This window comes from Nyctibius grandis, chromosome 2 (assembly GCF_013368605.1).
Source record: "Nyctibius grandis isolate bNycGra1 chromosome 2, bNycGra1.pri, whole genome shotgun sequence".
Taxonomy (NCBI): Eukaryota; Metazoa; Chordata; class Aves; order Nyctibiiformes; family Nyctibiidae; genus Nyctibius; species Nyctibius grandis.
Genome location: NC_090659.1, coordinates 47,098,273 through 47,125,924, shown reverse-complemented (window position 1 = coordinate 47,125,924; position 27,652 = coordinate 47,098,273). Strand labels below are relative to the sequence as shown.

Here is a 27,652-nt window from a genome sequence, read left to right as displayed (position 1 = left end):
GGGTCCCGCTTAAGGAACATAAACGCCAACTTCAGCAAACAAAAAAACCTGCAAGAAACAAATAACGTACAGTGGCTCAAAGTGGTCCATAGCCAGCATTACAAAGTGATTATTTCAAAGCACCATAAGGGCCAGTGACAGCAATCACTTTCTCTACCATTTAGCCTTAGAGTTGGTTTTTGGTTTTGTTTTATAAATTTCTCAATACTGTGTCACCCTGCAACGCTGTAAACAGAGATCTGTAATGGAAAACCAAGCATTTCCTAAGAAGGGGCATGGCACGGCCTGGGGCCAGAGCACAAGAGATCTCTTCCACTCACAAACACACCAGAAGCAAATGAAGTCAGGCAGGTTTGGCTTTCCAGGAAATGACGAGAAGTTTCATGTCCAAACCCCGAAAAACCAACACACAGTCACAGAGCTGCCCTGACCCAGTTCTTATTGAAAACAGAATTAAAAGATACTGCTGCTTTGGCAGACTGATTGATTTTTGGTGGCAATTCAGATACTGACACCCCACCTTTGAGCTGAGAACCAAAAGACTTCATTCAAAAATCACAGTATCTCAATTTGGGCATTTCTGCAGTGCTGTATTACAGCTAGCATCACTGTTAAAAGCTCTGTGCTTCTCAGAAAGCTACTCTGAGCCACAGTGCACCTTGGTCTCTGTCCTTGGGAGGCTGAGATAGTGCTGTGTACAGCCCGTCTCCACCTCCCATGACAAGAAATGCAGGAGAACTGCAGCAGCTGACACATAATGAGAACAGAAGAAATGGAGAAACGAAGCTACAACTATGTAAGACATTCTGGCAGTAGTAAAACTCACGAGGGCTAAAATATTTCACTTTTATGGTGGCTTATTTTATTTAGAAAGTATATTTTTCATAAAACCCACATTTTTTTATAGAAAACTCCACTTAATCAAAAGATGAATTTTTCTTCACAGGTTTAAATATTCAAATGCCTGGTCTGCTTTTGAACAGATGAAGTTCTCTGCTGAAAGAAGAGGTTTAGGACAGGGAGCAGAGAAAAGGTTAAGCATTATCATTTGTAATCGCAGAGGCAGAAGTCTGCTGTTGACTCCCTCCACTACAGCTTGTAATCCTCAGCACACATGGCAAGATCAGGGATGTATGCTTGTGAAGAACCAGGAGCAACAGCCAGGCTGAACCCAGAGGGGATTTGTGGAAGGCAAGCTGATCATTTTGAACGTTTCCCTTAACACTTTATTCCAGGGATTTACAGGCACATGTGCCAGCTTTCCCCAGCTATGCTAGGCAGCTCGAAGGACAACTCCGCTGAAAAGGTACTGTGGGGATGGTAGTAGTTAGAGCGATTGAGAGGAACGCTAAAATCATTTGAAGAATCACCCAGGACCTGACCTCCACAGCTTTTAAGGTTCTCTCAGCTTTAATGAGTATTTTTGCTCACAGGGAGATGTTGAACTAACCTTCCCCTCTCAAGGGTGACAAGCTATCTCCACTCCCTATTCTCTGCAAGTCCCTTTTGCCTTCTCTGTCACACGAGTGCAGTACATTAACTTTCAAATTACCATCGAACCGTCTTGATGTTTTGGAAAACAGCACGTCTGCGAGATCCACTGCCCTGTGTGCCACAGAGAGCTGACTTCACCCATCCAACCCGCTGTGCAGGGAGAGGCTGAGCAGCAGAAACACCCATATATCACATCCCTCCCAACATGTTGCAATTCCGAACTCGTTCAGAAACACTGTGTCCTATTAAATCATTAACCATTATTAATAATCCTTTGTTAAGACCATTAATCCCTTTTAGGCCAGAAGGAATTTAACATTGTGACACACAAAGTAGCTACATTTCATTTCCCTGAATACACTGAAGTCTGGCGTTACCTTTGTGATAGTAGTGTTACACTGTGTTATTGTTCTTCAGAAACCAGTGAACCCTAAAAGTATTTTGATCAGACGGAATGAAAATACACTGATAAATGTAAAATCAAAAGTTTCCAAAGTTGGCATCCTGACTTAAATATTTCTTCATTACTGGTTGCAGGAATGGCTAGGGATCACCTGTGGCCTGCAACAGGGATAAAACACATGCTGCATATGAACTAAAACTCTGTCTTTTGGATTTATGAATTGGTCTGCTGATATAATAGCCCATTTATTTTTTTTAAATTCATTTACAGAATTTGAGATCTGTGCCTTCATCATTTTCCAGGCCAGCAAGTCAATGTTTGCAATTAATGCTAACTGCTGCAAAAGCAAGGGATCATTTTGCAAAGCAGCAAATCCTTTTGCATTTAAACAGAAAACATTTTGCAAAGAAGGACTGAAATACCCTTATGTAGGTGCATTAAGCATTTGAATACTTATCATCTAACTATAGACAGGAGTATGCTGCAGTTGGTGTTTGATCCTGTCAAGGGAACATGATTTATCTTGCAAATAGAACCAGAATATGCAATAAAAGTCACTGTGGGGAAGCTGTTTAAACAATACAACTCAAACAAAAACATATATCCCTTGAGTAAAATAAAATCTATAATAACATGTATCTAGCTTATTCTCAGGAACAATCTGTTATGATTACAATTTCTGCAGTTTTCACAGCATTTTATTAAGCAGCAGTCCAGTGACACAGCTCTTTATATGTAACTATGAAAGACTTCTGTACTAAAATGGATTAACAAATACAAGGGTAATATTTAAAATCCCTCCTACTTCCTCTTACAAATTTTCCTTTATTATTTAAAAATTTGGAAATAAAACAATAGTACTATGCTACTACTATGCTACATCAACCTCATGTTTGCTTTTGTTTGAATTGAACATATTGTACATGCCATAGTTTTTCCAGAGGGAATTAAGAAACTACAAGTGATAGATCAGTCGTGAAAAGGCACTGAAGGAACCAACTGGGAGCCAAAAAAAAAAAAAAAAGCTTTGAAAAAAATGTTGACTCATCACCATTCTCAAGGAAAAAAACTGCTTTAAACAAATGTCCATCTTAAGAAAAAGTAATTTGAAACTGATGGAGATACCTTACCTCAACAGGATGACGAAATTAAAGGTTTGGAGTTTCAGTTTGATCAACATTATACTTCAATTTACAAATAAATTAGAAATAAAATCTTCTGAAATCACTGAAATCAATGGTTTCGGCCCAAACTTAATACAAGTTCATTTACCAAAAACCACCATGCACACACACACAAGACGTGAAGACGAAGGACACCACCCATCCAAGAACAGGAGGCCTCCAGGGACTTTGCTAGACAGATTTTCCCAGCAGTATGTGACACCTCCTGTTACAGCCCTTATGAACTGCCTAGCAGAGGAGATGAACTGGAGTTGCCTCCTCTCCCCAGCATCCTCCCAGGTCCTGGGCAGAGCTGTTTACCCTATTTTACACCAGCTAGGAAGTACATATGGCAACTGGGACGTTTCCAATTCCTTTCATTCAGTCTCTATTGTCTCTAACATGATTCATGCACTAGGACTACAGGGAAAAAATACAGAAATTATCTGGGGACTGTACCTGCTTGGAGAGTTACAAAAAACATCAGCTCCTGCAGTGAGAGAGCAGAGGAAAGAGAGCAGAAAAAGTGTGACCAACTGTTCCTGACTATACAGGAGACATGAACCAGGATAGGAGTTGTGTTACTGTGGCTGGGGAGTTCATAGATCTGTGATTCACAGCATTACAGGGCCCATTTGGCATGCAAAGAGAGACGATGATGAAAGGAATAGTTAGTTATGGAGACAAAAGCTAGACAGAACACACAAAGATGCTACCCCTGGGAAAGGGAACATATTCAGGTGTGACCCACAGTCTGGGAAAGGGAACAAGGTCATCTTTCTTCTTACTTTGGTAGGTAGAGTACTTGAAGGAGTCCCCTCCACCCCAGCCTTGTAAGAGCACCATGAACTCCAGTGCACTGATCAAGCATTGTGCTATCCTCTCAACCCAAGAAGACAGCACAATGCTCTTCAAGCTTTTGCTAAAACCAGACAACCATATTTTTTTATTCTCTCACTTTAGAAAGTATTATTTAAGGCAGGCAAAAGAGGAAAAAAGGACATCCCAGCTACGCTGTTAGAGTGCACAGTGTACTACCCTCAGCATGCAATTGCTGAAATCACCACTGTTGAAACGCTTGCAGATAGCGTTTCTGTTAAACTTTCACCTCCTTGAAAACAGTCGTATTGGAAGTAGGGATGAAGGAGAATGATTTGCCTTAGGGATCCCCTTGTCGACTCATGTGATTGCTGTTGAAAATGGTCTGGATCTAAAAGACCACAAAGGTGTTTGATGTTCTTCATATACCCTTCAGCAAAAGAGCTGGGAGAACAGTCATTGCTCTTGTGAGTTTGCATTTTCAATAACACACATAAAACAAGCTATGCCGTGCCAGTTTGGAACAAGCTCTGTCCTGCCTTGATGTACCCATGCTGTGCCTCTTTTACTGGTGTGTGTGAAAAGGATGGGCAGGAAGGGGGAGAAATGACATTCATAGGAGAGAAATAAGACTGGGGCTAGGGGGAGAAGATAAGAGGAAGATAAATAGAGAGGAGGAAATGAACTGGTGGGAGGAAATAAGACAACTCCCCCAAATAAAAGAGGAAAAAATTATGAGATAGGAAAGGAAAAGGCAATCGAGACAAAAAAGCTCAAAAGACACAGGTGAAGATGAAACTATGGACACAGAAATCAAGCAGGCAGGCATGAAGAGAGAGATAACAAAGGAAGAAAAATAATTTAACATGCAAGGAAAAACAAGAAAAAAAATAATTAACCCTCCTGCTAAAAAAGAGCTGAAAAGAGAAATGTGATGTAAATCAGATTGGTAAGATGGCAGAAAACAAACCAAAGAGGAAACATGGAAGACAGTAACACAAGCTGCATTTAATACTGTTCAAGGGACAGATCTTCTAACAATTAGTTGTTACGCTCTTGCCCTGTGGTTACGGTGATACAGATGACATCTGGCTTCAGAGCAGAGCTCCGGGCAGCGAGTACAAGCAATGGTGAGCAATGGCCACAACTGTGACTACCAACCCAGAGTCTCCTGAGCTGGAGAACGATCCCATAGAAAAATACGTGGTAAAGCAGAGAACTGAACCTCAGATTACTGTCTCCTTTATGTCAAGACATTCTTCTGCCTTTCCTTCTCTGCCATGTCCAATTTGTGGAATGCTATCATCACAGCGCCTACCATGGGTGTCTATCGCATCCATTAAAGCTCTGAAACGCTGCTCTGAATCACAAGGCATCTCCGAGGCTCCGTGTTGTGGGCAATGCCTGTGTACGGTACCCTGCAACAGGCATCCTGCTGTAGGCACACACTCGACCACATAAGTGATCTCACTGTTTTTTAGCAGCACCATTTATTATTCACCCAAGTGAGGGCTTATCAGCTGTTAGGCTAAAAAAAACCCCAGGCATGTCTTCTTCTACCTGAACCAAGAAAAGGTTTGGAGCTGAATCCACAGCCCCCTCTGGGTCCCACCAGTGTGCCTGTGTTCTCGGAAAGCAGGCACTGCTGACACCCCCGAGCGATTCAGAGCATCCATGTGGGAAAGGGCAGGCAAAATCAGCCAGAGTCTGTCATCCTTTATGGCTCTTCTCACGTCAATGAAGTTGAAATGTAAAGGGCACAGTCTGGTGCAAAACCTGCAGGTATATTTCACTGGTATATTATTATTTTTTACATCAGATTGGTCATGTTCATGCTCAACCATAGCTTTCCTAACTGAAACTTTTCTTGTTCCTTTAAAATATGAGTTAATAATGATGAATCACAGGTAAGGACAATCCTACATTAAAGAGGCACAGTACAAGGAAACTGCTATAATCAAGGAAACTACTGTTATCTAGAGACACAGAACAGCCACATTTAATTTTTCATTCTGCACTTTAGCCCAAAGAAATAGTAATTACACTCCCCTCAGCCCCCTTGCATGGTGCCATCCAGCACATACCCATCAGAAACAATAAATACATACATCAAGTGAAGAGTAAGGGTAATCTCCCGTGGTTGTTTTACAAGCAAGAGATTAAACCATGACTACCCTGCAGAGTTTAAACAATGTGCTTGTAATAAAACTGATGCCATGGTATGTAATCAGAAGTCAAACAGAAAGTTTGACATGCCTAATGCAGCATTCATATGTAAAATGTCTGCAGCGGAAACAGCCCAGCCCTGTAATTTCAGGCTTTGTTCCAAAATGAAACCTCGAGCCGGGTGCCTCTGAGCACATGCTGAAGTCCCTGTCAAAGGACGGAGACAGAATTTCTCCATGGAAATGATGCAAAACTCAGTCTGGCTCTGTGCAGGCAGAAACGCTCTGGAGCCCATCAGAAGACAGGCTCTGTTTGAGCCTGTTAGTAAGCACGTAATTGCCACACGTGACTGCATGGGTAAATTTTGAAATGTATCTATCTCAGTTATCCTGCACGTTCCTCAATTAACTAAACAACTCTACACGGTTCCTGTATGACACCGGAGACATTTACTGCATCATTTGATGTCTTCCTAGAAGTATCCTGTAGGTGTTCACCCACAGTTTTCCTAAATGGAAGTAGTTGGACAGAATACAGCCATGCATTGTAACCCATCTTACTGGGTTAAAAACCCAGGATGGCCACGCTCTTGTTCCTCAGTATGGTCTTGGGGAAGCACATGGGGTGACACAGATGGGGCTCCAGCGTTTGCAGTGAATCACCAGGCTGATGTGTGAGAGGGCAAGCACCATGGGGACGGGAGGGATGACACAGCCCAGGGACGGGAGGCAGGCGAGAAAGCTGGAGAAGGGGTGTGAGGGAGGCAGAGGTGGGGGACCAGAACATCAGGAGCGGTGCAGGACAAGGTGGAGGCCAAAGGTGGAGGGAAGGGAGGATGGTGTGCCAGGAGCTGCAGGCCAGTGGGCAGAGCTGCCAGGGAGGAAGCAGCAGCAGGCAGCGTGTGGGCCAGGTGAAGCTGAGAGGCAGCCGGGCAGGTGGGGCTAGCTGCCTCCCCAGAGCCAAGCCAGCAGCCCTGTGCTCAGCGGGCAGGGAGCTAGCAGCCACAGGCAGCTGTCTGTGCCCATCTCAGGGCAGGATCAGGGCCTCTGTATATGCATTCACTTGAGTACAAAGTCTATTAGCATTCACGCAAGCCATTTTAAAACATCCCAGTTATTGAGTCTCCCTGATTAGGCAGTGCCGAGTCCAGGCTCTGCACCACAACCATCACTGCAGCATAAGCATCAGAAAGGAAAGCAAGGCTTTCAAGGTTCAGAATAAAAGACTCAGTTTACAAGCTTATAAATTATTTGTGTCTTTGACTGAAGGCTGCAAGCTATGTTCAAGTCTGAAAGATATTAAGCAACTGCTTGAGAATCACCATTAATTAAAAAAAAAAAGGCAACAAAAAACCCCCCACATTCAGTATTCAGTAACAATTCTCTTGGATTTTACTTTGCACATCCTTACTACAGATCAGTGAATACCAAAAATGGATCGGTACCTGCTTTGTAAGTCATTCAGGTGCAATTTGCCTACATAATGGGTGGCTGACGAGACAGTGATGATCCTAGCATTGTGACTGTGCGTTCCTGATTGCTTCAGCGTATCCAAGAGGAGGTTAGTCAACAGGAAGTGTCCCAAGTAGTTCAAGCCGAAGTGCTCCTCAAACCCATCCTCCGTCTTCCTTTCAGGGACCAGCATCACCCCAGCTGGAGGAAAAAGTAGAGGTAAAGCCTGTTCATTTATTTCAGCGAAGCAGCAAGCTAGAAAGAACATGGCTCTCCTGCTGCAGAGTGGAAACACGGCATTTAGAGCACTGAATGATTGGTGATGGCACTGTGAAGTGTAAAGCCAACAATGATTGATTCACGCCGAGAAAAATGTCAAAATCTTCACTTTCAGTTCCTTTAACCAGAAAACAGGTAGACTGACTCTCTCCCTCTCTCCCTCCTTCCCTCCCTGCAGAATTGCGAGGATAAATGAGTTGATTTGTGAAAAGTGTTTTGAAGACATTAAAAGTTGAGTTAACCCATTACTGGCATGCCAGAATGCAGTGCTGCAGATCCACAACAATAATTAATCCACCTACAATAGGTGGGAGCTGGGTGATCCCAACAACATTCCCTCCATCAAAGAGCTCAGAGCAGTGGAGACAAGATCAGGCTAAGCAGCAGACCTGCTCTCCCAGATGGCTTTCTGCTGAGTCCTGGCTGGAGTTTAAAGATCTGTTGAGTCTTCATCTGAAATCTGCAACTTCTATCTCACTGGTGTGTGTGAGAAAAAATGTAGTAAATTTACCCAATATATCTTAATTACTGTGCTTACAAGCAGCTGCATATTCAAATGAGGTTTTGAATGCTTATTTTGGCAATATTTTTGCATATATTTCTACAAACCACAATTTTCAAACTCAGTGCCTAAAATAAGCATCCATATCCCTAGCACACAGCATCTTGCAGAGAATCCTGAGCTCATGCATAAACTATATTATGTACTGAGGCTGTGTGGGGGATAGCTATCCTGCTCAATTATAATGTGGACTCGAATGTTATAAATTATTCTTATTTTATTAACATTTAATTATCGTACAAGTGGACCTGACCTTTGTAATTTAAATGTAGATGGATGTGGCTCATGGAGAATAGTGTTGCAGGCCATTTGTCTTCTCTCTAAAACACATGGATGTGATACAGCAGAAAGGCCACCTCTGCTCACAGATGTGTCAGCTTCATCCTCATGCTGCTTCATTTGTCCTTTAAAAGGTCTTTAACATCCCATTTCTTGATGTCAGCCTAACAATGGCTTATTAAATTAACATTTTAAATTGCACATGCTGTGCATCTGCACCATTCCTTCTTTGGGGGATCCCATCACCTGACAGTCACAGTCCTGCTTTGTTTCTGCTGCTTGGGCTGAGGAGGAGATATTTTCAGGAACTTTTTAGCACAGCCAACACCCATAGCAGTTCACCTACGGCTGCCTGTTGCTTAATAGAGCAACTGGAGAAGCAGCATGACAGGAAGAAACCAGAGAAGACAACAGAGAAAACAAAAGGGCTGCATGTAACACAGTGTACCTGCATAGGGAGACCTTAAGACCAAACGTGAGCGATGCTGACTGATGGTATGACAAAAGAAACACAATACAAATTACGTGACCAGGCTTTACAAAATCTCTGGCATCTCTCTCTGTCATTACAGCCACTCTCCCAGACCCCTCAGAATGATGGGAAAACCCATCTGCCGGGTGTGGTTTCTCTGCATGTCAAATCTCAACTTTAACAATGGAAAGACCCAAATTAGAGGGTGTCTGGTCGGGTGTCCCATTGTATTCTCCTTCCTCAGCAGCACTTACTCTGATGTATGGTGCAACTGCTTCCAGAGCTGGAAACAGATTTCGATTTCCTCCGTAATCTGCATATGCAACATTTAATGACATCCAGAACAGTGTCCAGAACTGAACACTCGCGTGAAGGTTATGGACAGACAGAAAGTTGAAACAAGTCCTGCTATGACTTTTTCTTGTTTTCTGGGAAGAAGGAAAGGGTGGGAAGGGCAACAAACCCCAAGCTCCCAGACCAAGTCTCAGCCTGCTACAGTGCGAGTTTTAGCAGAGACGAGGCTAAGCACCAGATCTTGGAGGGCAGATGGGAACAGCACCACATCTCTGAGCACCCAGGATGGTACAAGGAAATGATTTGCGTTTCTGTGAGGCCCATCCTGCCCTCCAAAGCTCTGACACTTGGAAAAGGCAAGAGGAAACAGTTTGCCAGAGGTCTATTTGCAGCAACACTGGTAAAATGCAAGCCCAAGAAAAGGCAGCCAAAGTAAAACAACGCTGGCACAGCAAAGCTGATGTGAACCCCAAATGCTGCTTCTGTATCTGTCAGGGTTGCTGCAGGGCTTGCTATTGGCACCTCCATGCACACACACACACTTCTGCTGGCCGAGTCAGACGGAGGGATGGAACAATTTGTCTGGAGAGGAGTGCAGTAGATGACTGCTACAGCCATTCAGCTTTGCATCACGACCAGCAGGCAAACCTGGGGAGGCTGTCGCTGCTCACACCAGCCCCAAGGATGCCTGTGCTACAGCAACTGCCTCCTTGACCTCCAGAGAGGTGCGGGATTTCAAGAGCACATAGAGGCTCTGCCCCCCCAATTAGTCTCCACCATCTGTGCTGCACATCCTGGAAGTAAAAAACAGATCTGAGCTCAGGTCAGGAGATGGAAAAAATTTACACTCCTGCAATGCACAACTGTCAAGATACATATTCCTGAAAATTATTTTGCTCATTTTTCAGGAGCTTCCTCTGAGCAGAAATTGTGGTCAAGTCCTTGAGCAGGCACAATCACTTCTGCCTGCATGTGTTGCTACTACAACTCCCTTTTTGTCTTCAAGAACTGGTCAAATAGTACATTAATCCAAAACACTTCTGAAAGATTTTTTTTTAAGGCTCTCATCTTTGAGGTGGTTTATATCAAAAAAACTTGCCCTGCAATTTGAGGGCAGTTTCTCTTATTTAAGGAGAAGCCATTTTAATTCGCTGAGAGTGAGCGTACAAAGGAATACCCAATAGGCAACCAAACCTGACCGCTTCTCCGACAAAAGGGAAAAACCTTGTAAGTGTAGCAGCAAGCTCTCTTTTTTAAATAATTAATTACCTAACATTCAGTAGATACTAAAAGTGGCATGCTATTGGTTTTCTTTTGTCCAGGAACATCATCAGCTTTACTCAAGGGCCCCAAATGGTAACTCAAAGAATGAAAGCTACTTCTATTTTTAATTCTTTCAGTTAATCCAATACTATTTGAAACATTAAAAAATGCCTTTTTTTTTTTTTACCTTACTTCCTCACTGTAAACTAAGAATGATTTTGCTTATTATTCTGGTATGGAATTCATACAACCCACTATTTTTCTGATTTTAATTATCAATAGTCAGTCTCCTCATTTTTTTGGAGTGCATGCAAGATTTGAAGTGGCAGCACACAGACCATTAATGTCAAACACCTCAGTTCTGATACAACTTTCTTAGACTTTTTTTTTAATAAGTAAGCTGAACGTGAGCTTTTACTTTGTAATTGATTAGCTGTTATTGAAATATTCAGACAAAAGACTGACAGTATGCACGCAGAAAATGACCTAAAGAACACATCGATGTGTGACTTTGCAAGAGTAGAAATAAATTAGAATAAGGAAAATATTTTGCTGCATAACTATGCTGAACAACTGTTCTTCTTATAGATACAGTAATATATTCAATGTGCTGCAGTTATGCATTTATTGTAATATGTTCAAATTATACACATTTTTATTAGCTATAATGAATAAAAAAACTCTACTCCTTTTTATTGACTAGGCAATAGTGCACATTTTTCTCTCAAAGAATAGATACATCTCAAAAGAACTGTCTTGTAAACAGTCATTTATCACGATTTTCTATAAAACTTTCTAATGAAACTCTTGGTTGGGGATCCATCAGCATATTAGTCTTATGTGATTTTAAGAGCATAATGGATCTCATAGTGCACACAACATAACCAAAAAGTTTATGACAGTTGGAAACATTGTAGGCCAGGCATTACATATTTTTATTGGATTATATAGGAGAATTTGTACCTTGTCTGCCTGTACTGCAGATGACGGTAAACATTACTGTAATTCCTGTACCTCCCACTGCAAAGACATCCTTCAGCTCCATTATAAAATATATTTTTAAGAGCTTTAAAAATACGAGTATTTCACTTATCTAGATTTATTTACAGTGAGCTACTTGGAGGTTTTTAAAGGCAGTTCTCTCAAGCTCTCTGCAAAAGAAAGGTTTAAAATCTCTTTTTCACAGGCAGAACAAAATGTCTCCTTCCCAGCCAGGCTCACAGAAGGGGTTTTGGAGGCAGTGCCCCCACATGCAAGTTCTTTTATCCCCAGCAACCCAAAGGCTGGGCAGACAACGCGAGAGGTCAGTGCATACACTTACACGTAACACCTTCACAGCAGGAGGTGAACCTTTATAATCACATGTACCCAATTCTTGCTATTTACAAGGAAGAGGTACATACTGTACCAAAAAAGTTCCCAAGGGGAAAACTTAATAGAGAGAGTAACTCCAAGTAGAAGTACAAAGCCTTTTCTCTATACAGGCTTTGTACTGGTGTAGCTGATTCATTTAGTAGCTTTTTCCATCCCATGAGTGCACCCATGCAGGCAACCCACCTAATTTAACAGATGATTGTCAAAACCGCTCTGCTCTGCACACCCGTACACCAAAAGATCCATGGGTAGATTTGTCTAGCTATGGAATAGTATAGCCCACCTCTGTCCTGAATAGGGACAGCTATAGTGGAGTGAACATCTCCATAACTATACAGCAGCATTCCCTGGTTAGGCTGCCTCTTCTAGATTGCTCATTTCACCTCGTTCAGTTGAGCTATGCTATCCCAGAATATGCCTGTCCTGTGGATTTCTCCTGGCTAGTGAGAAATGAGAAGGTGCAATGCCTTATTAGAAGAATTGCCCCCAGAAGCAGCTACTGGAGATACAGCTGTACTCACATAACTGTTTTTACAGGTGTGCCTCGTCTGGGCTGCAGAGAGGTGAATTTACAGCACTGCTGCAGCACACTGCTTGCTAAGCTGGGTCTGTAACCCAGAGCCCAGTGCTGGTGTGCTGCACACCTATTGGGATCCTAGAAAAGCATTATGAGTCTAGACAGGACCACACACAGAAGCCAGATTAACAGTATATGAAAGTTGAAAAGGCAAAAATCCAAACAGTTAAGAAGAAAAACACAGAAGTAAAAATTAAGCTTGGTACAGCTCTCCAATGCTATGGTCCTATTTCCTACCTCCCCAGAGGGACGGGTGGAGGTAGTTCAGACTCTTGCACTTCCTAATATCTTCTGGAGCCCTGTATGTATGTATATGCAGTTTTCTAAAGCAAACTGGGAGGAAACTGAAGCAAAGCAAGGAATTTTATCTCATGGTGTACCAGTGACACCTAGATGTTACCTAGAGTCCACACCAATGCGGTGTTGACTCTGAATCCTCTTGCATCTCCCCCCGGGCAGATGAAAGGACATCTGCTGTCAGCCTGTTTGGCAGGACAGCGTCCTGTGCATGGACCTTCCTTGGAGGGGACTGGACACCGTGAAAACTGGTTTGATAAACAGCTGCCGAGAGCAGGGCAGTGCCAGAACTGAGCCCTGGACTGCAGAGGAGAGCCGTCTCCAGCGGATTCAGTCTCTCCTGCCTCTTCCCAGAACAAGGTCCTCCACAGGAGTCTGCCTGAGCTTCTGCTCCAGCACTGAGCAAGTTCCCACTAGCTCCCATCTCCTGCTCCCTTACAAGCGGTCTGCACCTCCTGTTGCCATTTTGGCACGCTGGCTTCCCAATAACTCCCCCAACTCCCTGTGCCAGCCAAAATGCACGGCCCTGACGAAGCCAAGAACGGTGTGCTGCTTCCCAGCCAAAGCTCTGGGCTGCTCTCCCCTCCCTCTCCTACCCCCAGAACCTGGTGACCCAACACTGATCTTATCAAGGAACCGCATGTGTATGGGAAGGAGGGGAGAGGCTCAGCCCCAGACATGCATATCAGCTTCATCTGCCTCTCTGCTTCCCTGCAAACGGTAAGTTCGTTCTCCCTAATTTTCTTACCCAGCCACTCTAGCTCCTTTGTGTCTGAATCTCATGAGATCTCATGCTGCATCCTGCAGGCATCTGCCAGTCACACACCTGACTCGCCCCTTCCTCACTCCTGAGGCCACGATCCGTGGCTCTGAGGCTCCCACCAGCTTCCCTATTTCCCCTTCAGTATCAACCAGATGTGACACAGGGGTAGATGAGAATTAACTTGTACAAGTTACATCGAAGTCAGTGGCCAGACAGAAGAGAGAGGTTCCAATCACATCCTCACCAGGGGGGATAATTCTCATCTCTGTTAAATGTCAGCAAACTCACAAAAAAGATATCAGTCAATAATTCCCTCTCTGCAAGAAAAGGTTCAATCAGGTTGTGCACAACAGAGACTCTAGTCCTCAAGATAAAGACTTAATCGTCATGAATTATGTGGTGTCTAAGCACTTGCAAACTCTGGCTGAGACCTTTTCTTATAGTTCAAACATGCCTAATGCCTCTCTTTGTCCTCACTACCCACCTCAGCTCCCTCCCCCCATACTTGCTCTCCTATGAATTTCCTGATATTGAACAAGAATATATGCTACATTCATAGTTTAATACTGTTAAAAAGTCTTTCAATCAGCAAACTTAAATGTATTGCTGTCAAGTTTTCCCCCATCCTAATGGTTCCCACCTGACAGTCCTGTTACCTTGCATCAGCTTTATCTTCTGCTGTCTCTCCCTGATAACCTCCCAGACACAACCACCTCTCTTTTATTTCAGTTTTCCACACCAAGGTTTCTTGTATAAATCTGTCTCTCTTGGAAGTTACGGCCTTGTCCCATCTCCATTCAAACCGAGCTTCTTCCTCTTCCACATAACAGGTTTTGTTGCTATGCCTAAAAATGCAAGAGCCAGCTCTTCCAGAGAGACATGGTCACTAGCCAATTGAAGTCACCAGCTACATCAGCTCACTAGCCACGTTTGGCGAGACGTTTAGGTCCTGAGAGTGCTGAAATCACGTCCCTGCTCCACAGTCGCGTTCCAGTATATCAAGGTAAAACACAGACACCCATCACCTCCCATCCACCTCTCCACGCCTTGTAGTCTGCTTTTCATGGGACAGAAACTTGTCATGGAGATCATGGAGGACCCAGGCCCCCAGTCTGGACATTGGAGAGACCAGGAGGAGCCTGAAGCGAGCCACAGTGCCCATCTCCACTCCAGCTCAGAGGTAGCCCCAGGGAGCAGAAGGGACACTGGTGCCCAGCCTCACTGTTGGTGCCTTTGCCTGCACGCAGTACTTCCCACCACGGCTCAGGGTTGTGATTCCAGCAGAAAGACCTACTCACTCTCGACTCAGAACATGCTTGGTACAGGCAAAATCTTTAGCAATTAAAATGTAAAAGATGGTTTTCAAACTGCAGTGCTTAACCGGCTTCTGACTCAACCCAGCATGGGAATATTCCATGGGTGGCAAAAGGTGAATCTGTCTCTGACACAAAGGCAGCATCTCGCCTGCATTCGAGTCCCCATTCCAAACTGTGATAACACGAGAGCCTTTCTAAAGAGACTTGTCATCATTTTTGACAACAACAACAAAAAAAAAAACACCACCCCACGATGTTTTTCTTATCATTCTTGGAAACAGATGAACTCTTTTATCTGGCATTACAAAAATAAATAAATAAAAATAAATTAGCCTTAGGTAAATGCTTGGCATGGAAACTCTTAGCCCAAACATTAAAAAGTTGGGCTAACTAGTAAAGAACTGAAAATTTAGTAATGTCTACTGCTAGTGCTCCAGACCTACCTACAATGCTCACAAGGGAGAAGTGGACTGTGTTAGCTGTGCCAAAGCAGATAAAGCAATGCATCTTTCTACTGAAGACAAGCTCTTAGTTAATCAGTAAGTTAAAGAAAAAAAAAAAGAAAAAAATGCAGACAATTCACATTCAAAGACTATGAGAACAACAACCAAATCTTGGCAGGTTCAGCACAAAACTGAACAGGCTGCAATACCTCCTTAAGAATAGATTCACTTTCTGATTCAATGTCATGCTGCTACATAGGGAACACACAAAGCACAGGCTAGTTCCCTGCAAAATGCGTCAGCTGAAAATATAATCCACAACTGCGGTTTTGTTTTCACACTAAAATAAATCAGAGCATTCATAATTGAGTCTGGCTAGAAAAAAAAACTTTATTTCCTAAAAATATGCTTAGTAAGTGGCTGGCACATTGGTGAGTTATCCCACTCACAATCAGAAAATAGGAAAACCAGTCACAGCTTTCTGCTTCAACAGGAAGTTCTCTTGGAAGTAAAATATCTTGTTTTGCAATTTGTATAAAAAACATTTTTACCTAAAAGCTATGAAAGGATTAGGTAAAAATAAAACATGGGTCACTCCTGCCTCTCAGAAAAGCCAGTGGCAAATGTTCCACGCACTTAAGTAGAACCAGTTGGGTTTCCTAATCCATCAATAGCTGAATTTTATATCTGTCTTCCACTGATAAAATGTTCACATTCAGGACATAAAAGCAAACGGGTCAAGAACCTGCAGCATGTGGAGCCTGAGATATTTCGCTTTTCACAAAGTGTTTGATATCACAGACACAGAAAAAGCTTCGGAAATAATTAGAAAGACAAAGATAATATCAAACAAAAGTCAGGATTTTCATGAATGAAATCCTTACAGTCTGAAAGTTGGAAGTAGCCTAAAGTCACTCTTCTAACTTATTAGTTCTTCTAATAAAAAATAAATCTTTTATAAGAAATCTGATCTTTTTATATAGGATACACAACATTCTGGCAAACAATGTTATTCAAGTATAATAAAAGCTCTAGCTGATGACTGCTGCTAAAAATCTGGGCATTAGGTAAATGCTGGCATTGCACAATCCTTGGTTGCTCTGAACAAGCTGGGTCGGATACTGTCAGCAGTATCATGGTGCTCTGGTACATGTGCCCAGACAAGTTACTTCCCATACCCAAGGCACCTAATACCTGTAAAGACCAGTGTGTAATCAGCCAGGCTCCCCATACTTTCCAGTCACCTCTCTTACAAAGATGACCTCTTCTCACAAGTCTGAGTAAACGGCACCTGTCACACACTGAGCTTCTTCAAAAAATATGGCTCTGAGAGTATCATCATCTCATTTTAGAACACATTAACACTGCATGTTAATGCCCTTATGAATCTTCCAGTTTCGCCCATCTTCCATGAAATATCCATTTTTAGCCAATCCCCCCCCCCCACCTCGAATTACCTTTTCCAGCTCTAAACATCTCCCAAAGGCCCAGCTCTCCCATGATATCTAGTATCTATCATCCATTACATACAGGTAAAGGGCCACTTGCCCTTCTGCTTGTCCTCTTCTCTCTTTCTGCCTGTTCCTCTACACCTTTTCCGTGTCAGCTTTGCCTACATATTGCTCTAATTTGTCTTCAAGGAAGGATAAAGATGAAACATGATGCTGTAATCAAGACACTGGAACGAGATCCATGAGATATCAGATCCTGAGTTCACCACAGCCTTCCTGTGTGGCTGGAGAAGAAGCATTATTTTTGATGAAATCCCAGTTCCACTGGAGTCAACAGCAACCCTCCTCACTAACTTTCCCTCAAGGCCTCCTTCAGTGAATTTTCACTTCTCTGGGGTTTCTTTCATCTTACAGTCTGCGTAGCCTACAGCTGCTACAGAGAGGGGAGCTGGCTCTTACCTAATCCAGTGGGACAGGACCTTTTTATAGATCCCACTGTGATAACGTAAGTAACTATTGTTAAACCTAACTGAACAATAATACCCGTGAATAGGTAGGTAACTATGAAATTGTTTGTATTTGATATATCCACTTGTTCCCACCCCTCAAATCTCACACTTCTTCTGAAGATCTGATCCTGCAAATACTCAAATACAAGAATAATTTAATATGTGATCAACCATGACAGCATCCATGGGACTACTCAAATGGCTCCCTGCAAGAGATTACAGATGGACTGCACATGGCTGAACTGTGTGTAGAGAACACAAAAAATATATATATTTCACATACTGACCTACTGATACAGCTTTTATTGTGCCCTAGGAACTAAAGAGGGAAGATTATAGAGATTTATTTTATCAACAGACTGAGATTTCTCAGATGATCCACGAAGTACGAAATATGAACATCTGAACTAGCCAGCAGTTCAGAAATATTGATTTTAAATTGGCTTAGATAGGCTTCAACCTGAAATATATTAACTGTAATCTGTCTACAATAGGCTAATAATATCCTGAAAACTCCAAGTTCTTTTTTTTTTTGTGTTTGTGTGCATGCCAAGGAAAATACTAAATGTCCTTGTCATTTCCTCCCCCTCCTTTCCTAACCTGTAGCTAAAATCACAAACCATTCAATGAACAGCAACAGAGAAGCAGTTGGTATTTCATTGTTAGTGAGTCAGACTGTGCATGTTTGGTATCCGTAGGTACTCTGTTGTCACTAAGGATGTTGTGACTTTGGTGTTAGCTCTCTTGGTTTTAAGATCATTAAGTACAGTAAACAACGTATAGAGCAAAAACATTAACTACAAGGTGCTGAGAAACATTTTTAGCACAGAGAGAAAATGACTGACTTCAAGTTAGAAAAAACCTCTCTGGCATGAAACAGTGACTACTGCTCATGGAATTTTATGAAGTGTTTTACTATCTGTCCCTTTTGCAACCACAGAAAGATAGCAGACTTCCTAACGCGTCTGAACAGCAATACCATTTTAATGAATGTATTAAATAATTACAATAGTGTACATGCTGTTATTTGCTAAATGCTTTTCAACTGTACAAAGGCACAGTTCTTTTCAAAAACAAAACCAAAAAATTGGCACTCAATTGCTAATCAGTGGACTAGAAAACACATTCTTCTGACCTTCTGTCAGATTAAGTTTTCTAAACTGCTTGTACTGTATTCATCTTTCTGTGGCTCATAGTTCAGCTCTTAGCTTATTTTTTTTTTACAGAAAATGAATTTGTTTTCTGTGTCATAGCATTTTTCTCTTTTTAGCACTAGCACATTAGATTTTTTTTAAAAAAGTTTATGTAATACTCTGTTTGCATCTGTAATATGTTTTGTTTATTTTAAAAACCAAGAGCTGAGCACGCACATTACCGATGCAGAAAGCATAGTAATGGAACAACAGGCCTGTATATGTCAGCTGAAATAATGCGTGCATTCAACCAAATTTTTCCTTTTAAATTAGAAATTAGAAAGTTAAATGTATATGCTATAATCAGCTATAACAAAAAGAGAGGAGGTGACTCTAGCACACTAATCTCCATTTTGAATGCCCTAAATGCTCACGTAAGACTTCTTAAAGTGACTGAATTAGTTCGACACCTAAACCTTACTGAAATTTTTGTGGGACCTGCATGTCTAGCTCTACGAGAATACTTTGAAACTCAGGATTTTAGTATTAGTTTAATTTCCAACTAGATCCTTGAGCTAGGCAAGTGATGGAGATATAGTTCTTAAAAAATCACCAGTGACGTGGAAAAGCGCTGAATTTCATAATGATCTTAGGTCAGACATGTAGTATTGATTATTTACCTAGCACAGTAATTACAGAATCACAGAATCACAGAATCACAGAATGTTAGGGATTGGAAGGGACCTCAAAAGATCATCTAGTCCAATCCCCCTGCCGGAGCAGGATTGCCTAGACCATATCACGCACGAACGCGTCCAGGCGGGTTTTGAATGTCTCCAGAGAAGGAGACTCCACAACCTCTCTGGGCAGCCTGTTCCAGTGTTCGGTCACCCTCACCGTAAAGAAGTTTTTCCTCATATTTAAGTGGAACCTCCTGTGTTCCAGCTTGCACCCATTGCCCCTTGTCCTGTCAAGGGATGTCACTGAGAAGAGCCTGGCTCCATCCTCATGACACTTGCCCTTTACATATTTATAAACATTAATGAGGTCACCGCTCAGTCTCCTCTTCTCTAAGCTAAAGAGACCCAGCTCCCTCAGCCTCTCCTCATAAGGAAGATGCTCCACTCCCTTAATCATCTTCGTGGCTCTGCGCTGGACTCTCTCTAGCAGTTCCCTGTCCTTCTTGAACTGAGGGGCCCAGAACTGGACACAATATTCCAGATGCAGCCTCACCAGGGCAGAGTAGAGGGGGAGGAGAACCTCTCTCGACCTGCTAACCACACCCCTTCTAATACACCCCAGGATGCCATTGGCCTTCTTGGCCACAAGGGCACACTGCTGGCTCATGGTCATCCTGCTGTCCACTAGGACCCCCAGGTCCCTTTCCCCTACGCTGGTCTCCAACAGCTCTGCCCCCAACTTGTACTGGTACATGGGGTTATTCTTGCCCAGATGCAGGACTCTACACTTGCCCTTGTTATATTTCATTAAATTTCTCCCCGCCCAACTCTCCAGCCTGTCCAGGTCTCTCTGAATGGCTGCGCAGCCTTCCGGTGTGTCAGCCACTCCTCCCAGTTTTGTGTCATCAGCGAACTTGCTGACAGTGCACTCTAATCCCTCATCCAAGTCATTAATGAATATATTGAATAGTACTGGTCCCAGTACCGACCCTTGAGGGACTCCGCTAGACACAGGCCTCCAACTGGACTCTGTCCCATTGACCACCACTCTCTGGCTTCTTTCCTTCAGCCAGTTCACAATCCACCTCACTACCCGATCACCCAGACCACACTTCCTCAGTTTAGCTGCGAGGATGCTGTGGGAGACCGTGTCAAACGCTTTACTGAAATCGAGATAGACCACATCCACAGCTTTACCATCATCTATCCACCGGGTTACATCCTCATAAAAGGCTATCAAGTTGGTTGAGCATGACTTCCCCTTGGTGAAGCCATGCTGAGTGCCCCTAATGATCCCCCTATCCTTGATGTGCCTAGAGACAGCATCAAGAACAAGTTGTTCCATCACCTTTCCGGGGATGGAGGTGAGGCTGACCGGTCTATAGTTACCTGGGTTCTCCTTCTTGCCCTTTTTGAAGACTGGAGTGACATTCGCTTTCCTCCAGTCCTCAGGCACCTCTCCTGTTGCCCACGACTTAGCAAAGATGATGGAGAGTGGCCTAGCAATGACTTCCGCCAGCTCCCTCAGCACCCGTGGGTGCATCCCATCAGGGCCCATGGATTTATGGACGTCCAGATTGCTTAATTGGTCCCTGACCCAGCCCTCATCAACCAAGACAGATTCCTCCTCTATCCTGACTTCTTCTGGGGCCTCAGGGGTCCGGGGCTCCTCAGGACAGCCTCCAGCACTATAGACAGAGGCAAAGAAGGCATTCAGTAACTCCGCCTTCTTTTTATCCTCTGTCTCCAGGACCCCCACCTCATTCATCAGTGGGCCTACATTGCCTCTAGTGTTGGCTTTACCTGCAATGTATTTGAAGAAGCCCTTTCTGTTGTCCTTGACCTCTCTTGCAAGGTTTAATTCCAAGGAGGCCTTAGCTTTCCTAGTTGCCTCCCTACATCCTCTGACAACAGACTTATATTCCTCCCAAGTGGCCAGCCCCTCCTTCCATGATCTGTACACCCTCTTCTTCCACTTGAGTTTGCCCAGCAGTTCCCTGTTTAACCATGCAGGTCTCCTGGTACCCTTCCTTGACTTCCTACTTGTTGGGATGCTCTGATCTTGAGCTCGGAAGAAGCAGTCCTTGAATGCTAACCAACTATCTTGGGCCCCCTTACCTTCTAGTACCCTGTCCCATGGGATTTCCCCTAGCAATTGCTTGAAAAGGCCAAAGTTGGCCCTCCTGAAGTCCAGGGTTGCAATTCTGCTAGCTGTTCTATTCCTGCCACATGAGATCCTGAACTCTACCATCTCATGGTCACTACAACCAAGGCTGCCCTCAACCTTCACCGCTTCAGCCAGACCCTCCTTATTAGTGACGACAGGATCCAGCAGCGCTCCTCTCCTAGTTGGCTCATCCACCATTTGCATCAGAAAGTTATCATCAATGCACTGGAGGAACCTCCTGGACTGAGGATGGCTGGCTGAGTAGGCCTCCCAGCAAATATCAGGGTAGTTGAAATCCCCCACAACAACCAGGCCCTGTAATTGAGAGACTGCTCTCAGCTGCCTGTAGAAGGCCTCATCACCCTCCTCATCCTGATCCGGTGGCCTGTAATAGACACCCACAACAGTATCACCCCTGCCAGCCTGCCCCTTAATTCGCACCCACAAACTCTCAACTCGCTCCTGATCCGCCCCTGGACAGAACTCAATACATTCTAGCTGCTCACTCACATAAAGAGCAACTCCACCACCTCTCCTTAGTGGCCTGTCTTTCCTGAACAGGACATAGCCATCCATGACCACATTCCAGTCATGCGAGGCGTCCCACCAAGTCTCTGTGATTGCCACTAAATCATAGCCCCCCGACCGAACACGGATTTCCAACTCCTCCTGTTTATTCCCCATGCTGCGTGCATTGGTGTACAGGCATTTCAGGGAGCGAGCTGAGCACACCGATTTCACCCCAGGGGGATGGGAGGCCTCCTGGTCTACCTCAACACTAGAGCGTTGCCCCAGTGGTGCAAGCCCAGCTACTACCCCATCCCCCTTCGAATCTAGTTTAAAGCTCTCCGAATGAGCCCTGCTAATTCCTGTCCCAGAACCCTTTTGCCCCTACCACATAAACCTTTCCCATGTATTACGGTCACGCCTGGTGTCTTATAAAACCAGCCATTATCAAAGAACCCAAAGCCCTGCCTGTAGCACCAGTCTCATAGCCAGGCATTAATAGAGAGAATCCTACTATTCCATCCCACGTCCTCACCTGAAAATGGAAGGAGGGAGGAGAAAACAACTTGTGCCCCAGACTCTTTCACCAACCGTCCTAGGGCCTTGTAGTCTTTCTTCATCCCCCTCAGACTATGGGATGCAGCTTCTGCCCCACCTGTCTGGAAGATCAGCAGGGGGTAGTAGTCTGTGGCCTTCACCAGGTTGGGGAGTTGCCTGGTGATATCCCTGATTCGGGCTCCAGGCAGGCTGCAGACCTCCCTGTGATGGGGGTCAGCTCTGCATACTGGGCCCTCAGATCCCTTTAGGAAGGAGTCTCCAACCACTAAAACTCTTCTCTTCTTCCTTGTGGAGGAGGTAGCTATACGCCTGTCAGGTTTTTCTGACTGTGCTGGGACCTCTGATATAGGTTGCCTCTCCACCACATCCCCATTGGACCGGCTGTATTCCACTAGGGCTTCATATCTATTGCTCAGAGGCACCTGTGGAGGCAAGGTAGGCAAGGAGGGCACTCGCCTTTTGCCACGGCCATAGACTTGCCTCCACTCACTCTTCTCCTCTAGGTTATTGTTTTCCACCTGAGAAGGGCAGAGTACAGGGGCCCCTCGATCCTGGGAGCTCTCCGGCAGGTGCTCCCATTTTTGTTGCAGGGAAGGCAGAGCCTGGCTCCACCAGTCTATCTCCATTTCAGCCTCCCGAATGCTCCTAAGCCTTTCTACTTCGGCTTGAAGCCTTTCAACCTGGCTTTGCAGCTGTGCCGCTCGGCCGAGCAGATCGTCTACTTGCTCACAGCGCACACAGCCCCCTGTCACCACAGAGACGCTGTAGCATTCCCTGCAGCCTGCAACCTGCACCATCGCCTCCTTCCGTGGGAGCTCTGTCTGGGTTCCCACATCCATGCTATATCACCTGTCTTTAATAATATCATTCATGCTATATCACCTGTCTTTAATAATATTTCAACTTTAATTTCATAGTTTGCATTATTGCATAATGTTAGAACTTTCCTCAATTCATCTTGAAATGTCTGACTTTTTGATAGGCTCACACAAGCCCACAACAAATATCATATACCTTCACATACATACAGGATACATATTGATAGAGATAATATGTGGAAAGACCACTAACATATAGACATGATTATATCAATAAATTTAAAAGATTTTGATTTAAAGCAATTAAATAATACTAATATAGTGTGCACAAAAATGCAATGTAACAGTTCTTGGCATTTTTATATTAAACATAACCAAAGGGCACAGCCCTTGATAATAAAACTCTTGGTCCTGTGAAGATAGAAAGGAAAATTCTTATTAGATTTCCAATGGTCTGATTCAGAAGTCATGGGACCCACATAAAGTCTGATTTTCAAAAGCTGATGGAGACTTTCCATCAGCCCCAACAGACTTTGGGTCAGTCTCTTAAAAACATGTGACTGCCTACAAATACATTGTGCAGATGCTTGGCCTGCAGGCTCTTCCCCATATGCTAAAAAATAAAAGTACTTCTTCATATCAAGAATGCTAGAACTTCAAGATCTGTAAGAAATAAGAAAGTACTAGGTGATACTAAGAAACCTACTATTGTAGAAACATACATTGGGACATAAGAAAATCAACGATGTCATTATGAGACGTCCTGCAAGACATCTAATGGTCATGCAAAATACCTTTCTATCGACAACAAGTTTTCTGACAGAAAGCATACACAATCAGTGACAACATGCCCAACAACTCATTCCCATCAGACAGGTAAATATTGCAAGCATTGTCCTCTTCCAGGCACCCAAGCTTGTGACCAGGGTGCAGTGAAGGCAGTGGAGCTGGCAATTGTGATGAGGCTTTTGAGTGAGCAGTGCCTCCAGCCCTGCAGCTCAACATGGACCGAATCTTGCTCCTCAGTGCATTGCATTACAGTGAAAAAAGGGACAAAAAAAGGAAAGAGGAAGGGAAAAGGAAAAGGAAAAGCCTACCAACTAGCCCAAATGTCAGCATTTGTCTTGGATGTGCTCAACACTGATAGAAAGCCAAGAGAAGCTGTTCAAAGGTTTTTGCTTCAGGCCATTTCTCCTCCATTAGGTATATTCATTTTCTTCTTGTGTACCAAGAAATTACTTAGGCTTTCACTACGAAACTAGTAACAAAACTAAATGCTACAGATTATTTACAAGAGCAAACAAAAAAGGACTGAAAAAGAAAACCCGCAGGAAAGAGCTTTCAGAAGTGGAGGCTGGTGACTTGCCAGGTAATGGTCAGAGACTAACCTAACTATAGAGGAGCCTTTACAGCAGCTTTGGATGTGATCACTTCTGTGGTTCTGTTAAAGATTCAGCAAAAAGCAGAGCTGGACCATTCATTCCATTGTAGTTTCTAACAGGATTTTCTCAAACAGCAGATTTCTCTTGCCAAATGTATTTGGTAATCAATCGTAAGTGAAATCAAATGCCCTTCTTGCAGGTCACAAAAATATACACTGATTCAGGCAAATATTAGGCTCAAGCTTCTTTCTAAAAAGAAGCTTTGCGCCTACACTCTTTGGTCTCGTACCATATTAGGCACATTAGAAGATCTATTTTCATATAACTTTGTTTCTTGACTGAGAAGACGTATTTAACTGCCATTTTCATCCATCCTGCTTCAGCAGCAGGTAGGGCAGAAAAAAATCCTTTATTCAAGAGGGCTTCGCAGCTGTGCTGTTGCTTCAGCCCCATCATTTCTCCCGTAAGCTGCCCCCAAGTCCCTGCTGCACAGTCCTGGCTCTGCTCGTGTAGCCGGTGGAGGGCAGGGAATGCGTGACAGGCACATAGATCTCAAAACCCTTTTTTCCACAAAGTGCTGTTTTTTTCAAATAGTCTTGTTCCCATCTGTGTAACAGTTTGTACTCTGCATCTTTAAAAGTAGGTGTGTAAAACTGGAAAGATTTTGCAACCAGGATTAAATATCCTCTACCTTTAATTATTGCACAATTAAAATAATAATAGTAGGCTTTTTTGACTAATCAAATAAAAATGAACGTTTATTTGAACATTTCATGAATGTTTCATATCAATCAGGAAATAAAATACTCTTGAATTTTTATTGCAATATTTGCTTGTGTTACTGAGAGCTCTTTAAGGCATCAATGAATGTAATAAACCCAATTATTTACAGCACGTTTGCCCGCACTAGGACTGAAGACTGCATAGGAAAACATAAAATGTTCTTTGGGATGTCTTCAAAAAAATACATGCAAATAATTGGGAAAACAAGAACAGCAGCATATAACAGCAGAAAACTTCTAAAAGCAGCCTAAATTGTTGCTGGCGGGTTTTTCCCCTAGTTAAATCAACAGGTGAAAATTCTCCTTGAGCATGCAGGGTTTTTGGAGGAAAATTATTGTACGGGCTGGTTTCCAAAATACTGTGGGTATAAAACATAATTAGATCGCAAGTATGTGAATAACAAAAGTTAAAATCCCTAACAGTAATGAGATTCATTTGATAATTGTATGAATGCAAGACAAATGTTGTCCTTTTAATTTGTTCTCTGACCACTGAGGACGTAGCTTTATGGACAACTTTCCAGCAGCACCTTGATCTAAGCAGTGACTGCTATGAGGTCACTGGATAATTTGCTAGGTTATATTTCAGATGGATTAACCCCTCAACCCAGCTCACCAGGCAGCCACAGTAAATGCATGTGTTCATACAGGGAAAATATAAGGGGAGAGAAAGTAACTAAAGGTGAAAAGACAGGTTTTATACAGACATAAAGTACAGCCTTCCTTTCCTTTTTTTTTTTTTTTTTTTTAATTAGGGATGCTCAGGTTCTTGTGCAGTCACATGATTTTTAGTGCTGGAGAGCTAAAAAACCCAGCAAAGGAACAAGGCTTGCAATAACATCATGAGCAGGGATGGCACTGAAGTGTTCAGTCTGCTCAGCTGACAATATTTCCAAAAAATGCAATTTAACTCCTAGAAAAACATCCCTGTTAATGCAGCCATATTGTAACCTGCCATATGGTTCAGATAATCAATTTGAAATGTGAAGTGATAGAGAAGAGCCCCATTTGTCACATCTTCCCCTGCAGATATGTGAAGAAAAAAACAGAACTCACCATTATTCACCAGGACATGGAGCGGACAATTCTTTGCTCTAAACCGCTGCACAAATTGTCGTATAGACTTCATGGAAGCCAAATCACAGTATAAAAACTCCACTGGAAGAGAAGAGGAGATTAATAAAAACAGAGTTAAGTCAGTTACAATGACATAAAAACACACTTACAGGCATCAAGGACTCCTGTGATAATGTCACCAGGAAAGTAAAGATTTTAAAAATAAACCAGGCTTTTGAAAATTATGGGTGAAGCTGGTCTCAGAAGGTACCTTCTTTCTCCTTCCTTCCTTCATTTCTATTTTTAAACTATTGATTCTTCACAGAGCAAATATGAGGAATGCTGCTGCCAAGAGGTAAAGAAGGGTAACAAACTGAGAAAATATGTCCCAGTCCTACTGTTTTTTCTACTGCTGCCATTTAGGAAGAGGGGCTACAGCTCTTCAGCACTGAGATGATCAAGACATGGCAGCTGGAAATCAAATGGGGAGAGGAGAAGCCACACTGGGCATCACAATGTTTCCCTGATGCCAAATATGCTGCCCTGTGTTTTTTTCCAGATTATCTGCTGGGTGTCTGCAGCCTGAACAGTGATGAAGTTCAGCAACACGTTATAAAACAAAGCTTTATTGAAGCAGTAGGAAAGATGAGCAACAGCATGCCCATACGGCGACTCATCCGACCACCAACAGCAAACACAGCATCATCAGAGATGCTGTGGCTCCTGTGGACAGCCAGGGACACTTTGTGTCCGGGTCACCTGGCAGCAGCAACCAGTCACGCAAATGCCTTTTGAATGTGGGTAAGAGTTGTGCCGCCCCTTGGCGCTAGCAATGGCAGCGTGGTTTGAGAGGATCATACCTCACACGGATACTGTGGGCGGCAGCCTGCCTACGCTGCCGATGACGGTCAAGGGCAGGGTGGCAGGGGGGAGGGGGTCAGCAGTCTGCCTACGCCAGCGATGTTGGTCAAGGTGCAGGGTGTCAGTGTCTCAAAATATATTTAAAACTGGTATGGTTTTATTTCCAAGAAAATATGTCTCTAACAAAAGCATCCTTTGTCCAAAGCATTAGTCAGCCATTGACCTTCACTAGAACACTACAAATTAAATTAATTAAAATAAAAAAGATTATTTAAATCCCCTAATAACTTTAAACCCATCAGGACTGAAAATTCTCCTCCTGTTTCAGTTGTT

The 27,652-nt window shown here is 43.3% G+C and overlaps 1 protein-coding gene across 3 annotated transcripts in view; it reads right to left on the bottom strand.

The window, feature by feature from the left end:
• The window catches only part of DHRSX (dehydrogenase/reductase X-linked), a 182,005-nt gene that overhangs the window by 42,632 nt on the left and 111,721 nt on the right, over positions 1–27,652 (bottom strand). For all 3 annotated transcript variants that reach the window (XM_068424280.1, XM_068424279.1, XM_068424287.1), the window contains exons 4-5: positions 26,459–26,560; positions 7,490–7,697 (exon numbers count right to left, since the gene is read on the bottom strand). In XM_068424280.1, the coding sequence (XP_068280381.1) occupies positions 7,490–7,697; positions 26,459–26,560 (310 nt within the window). The remainder of the gene's footprint in view (positions 1–7,489; positions 7,698–26,458; positions 26,561–27,652) is intronic.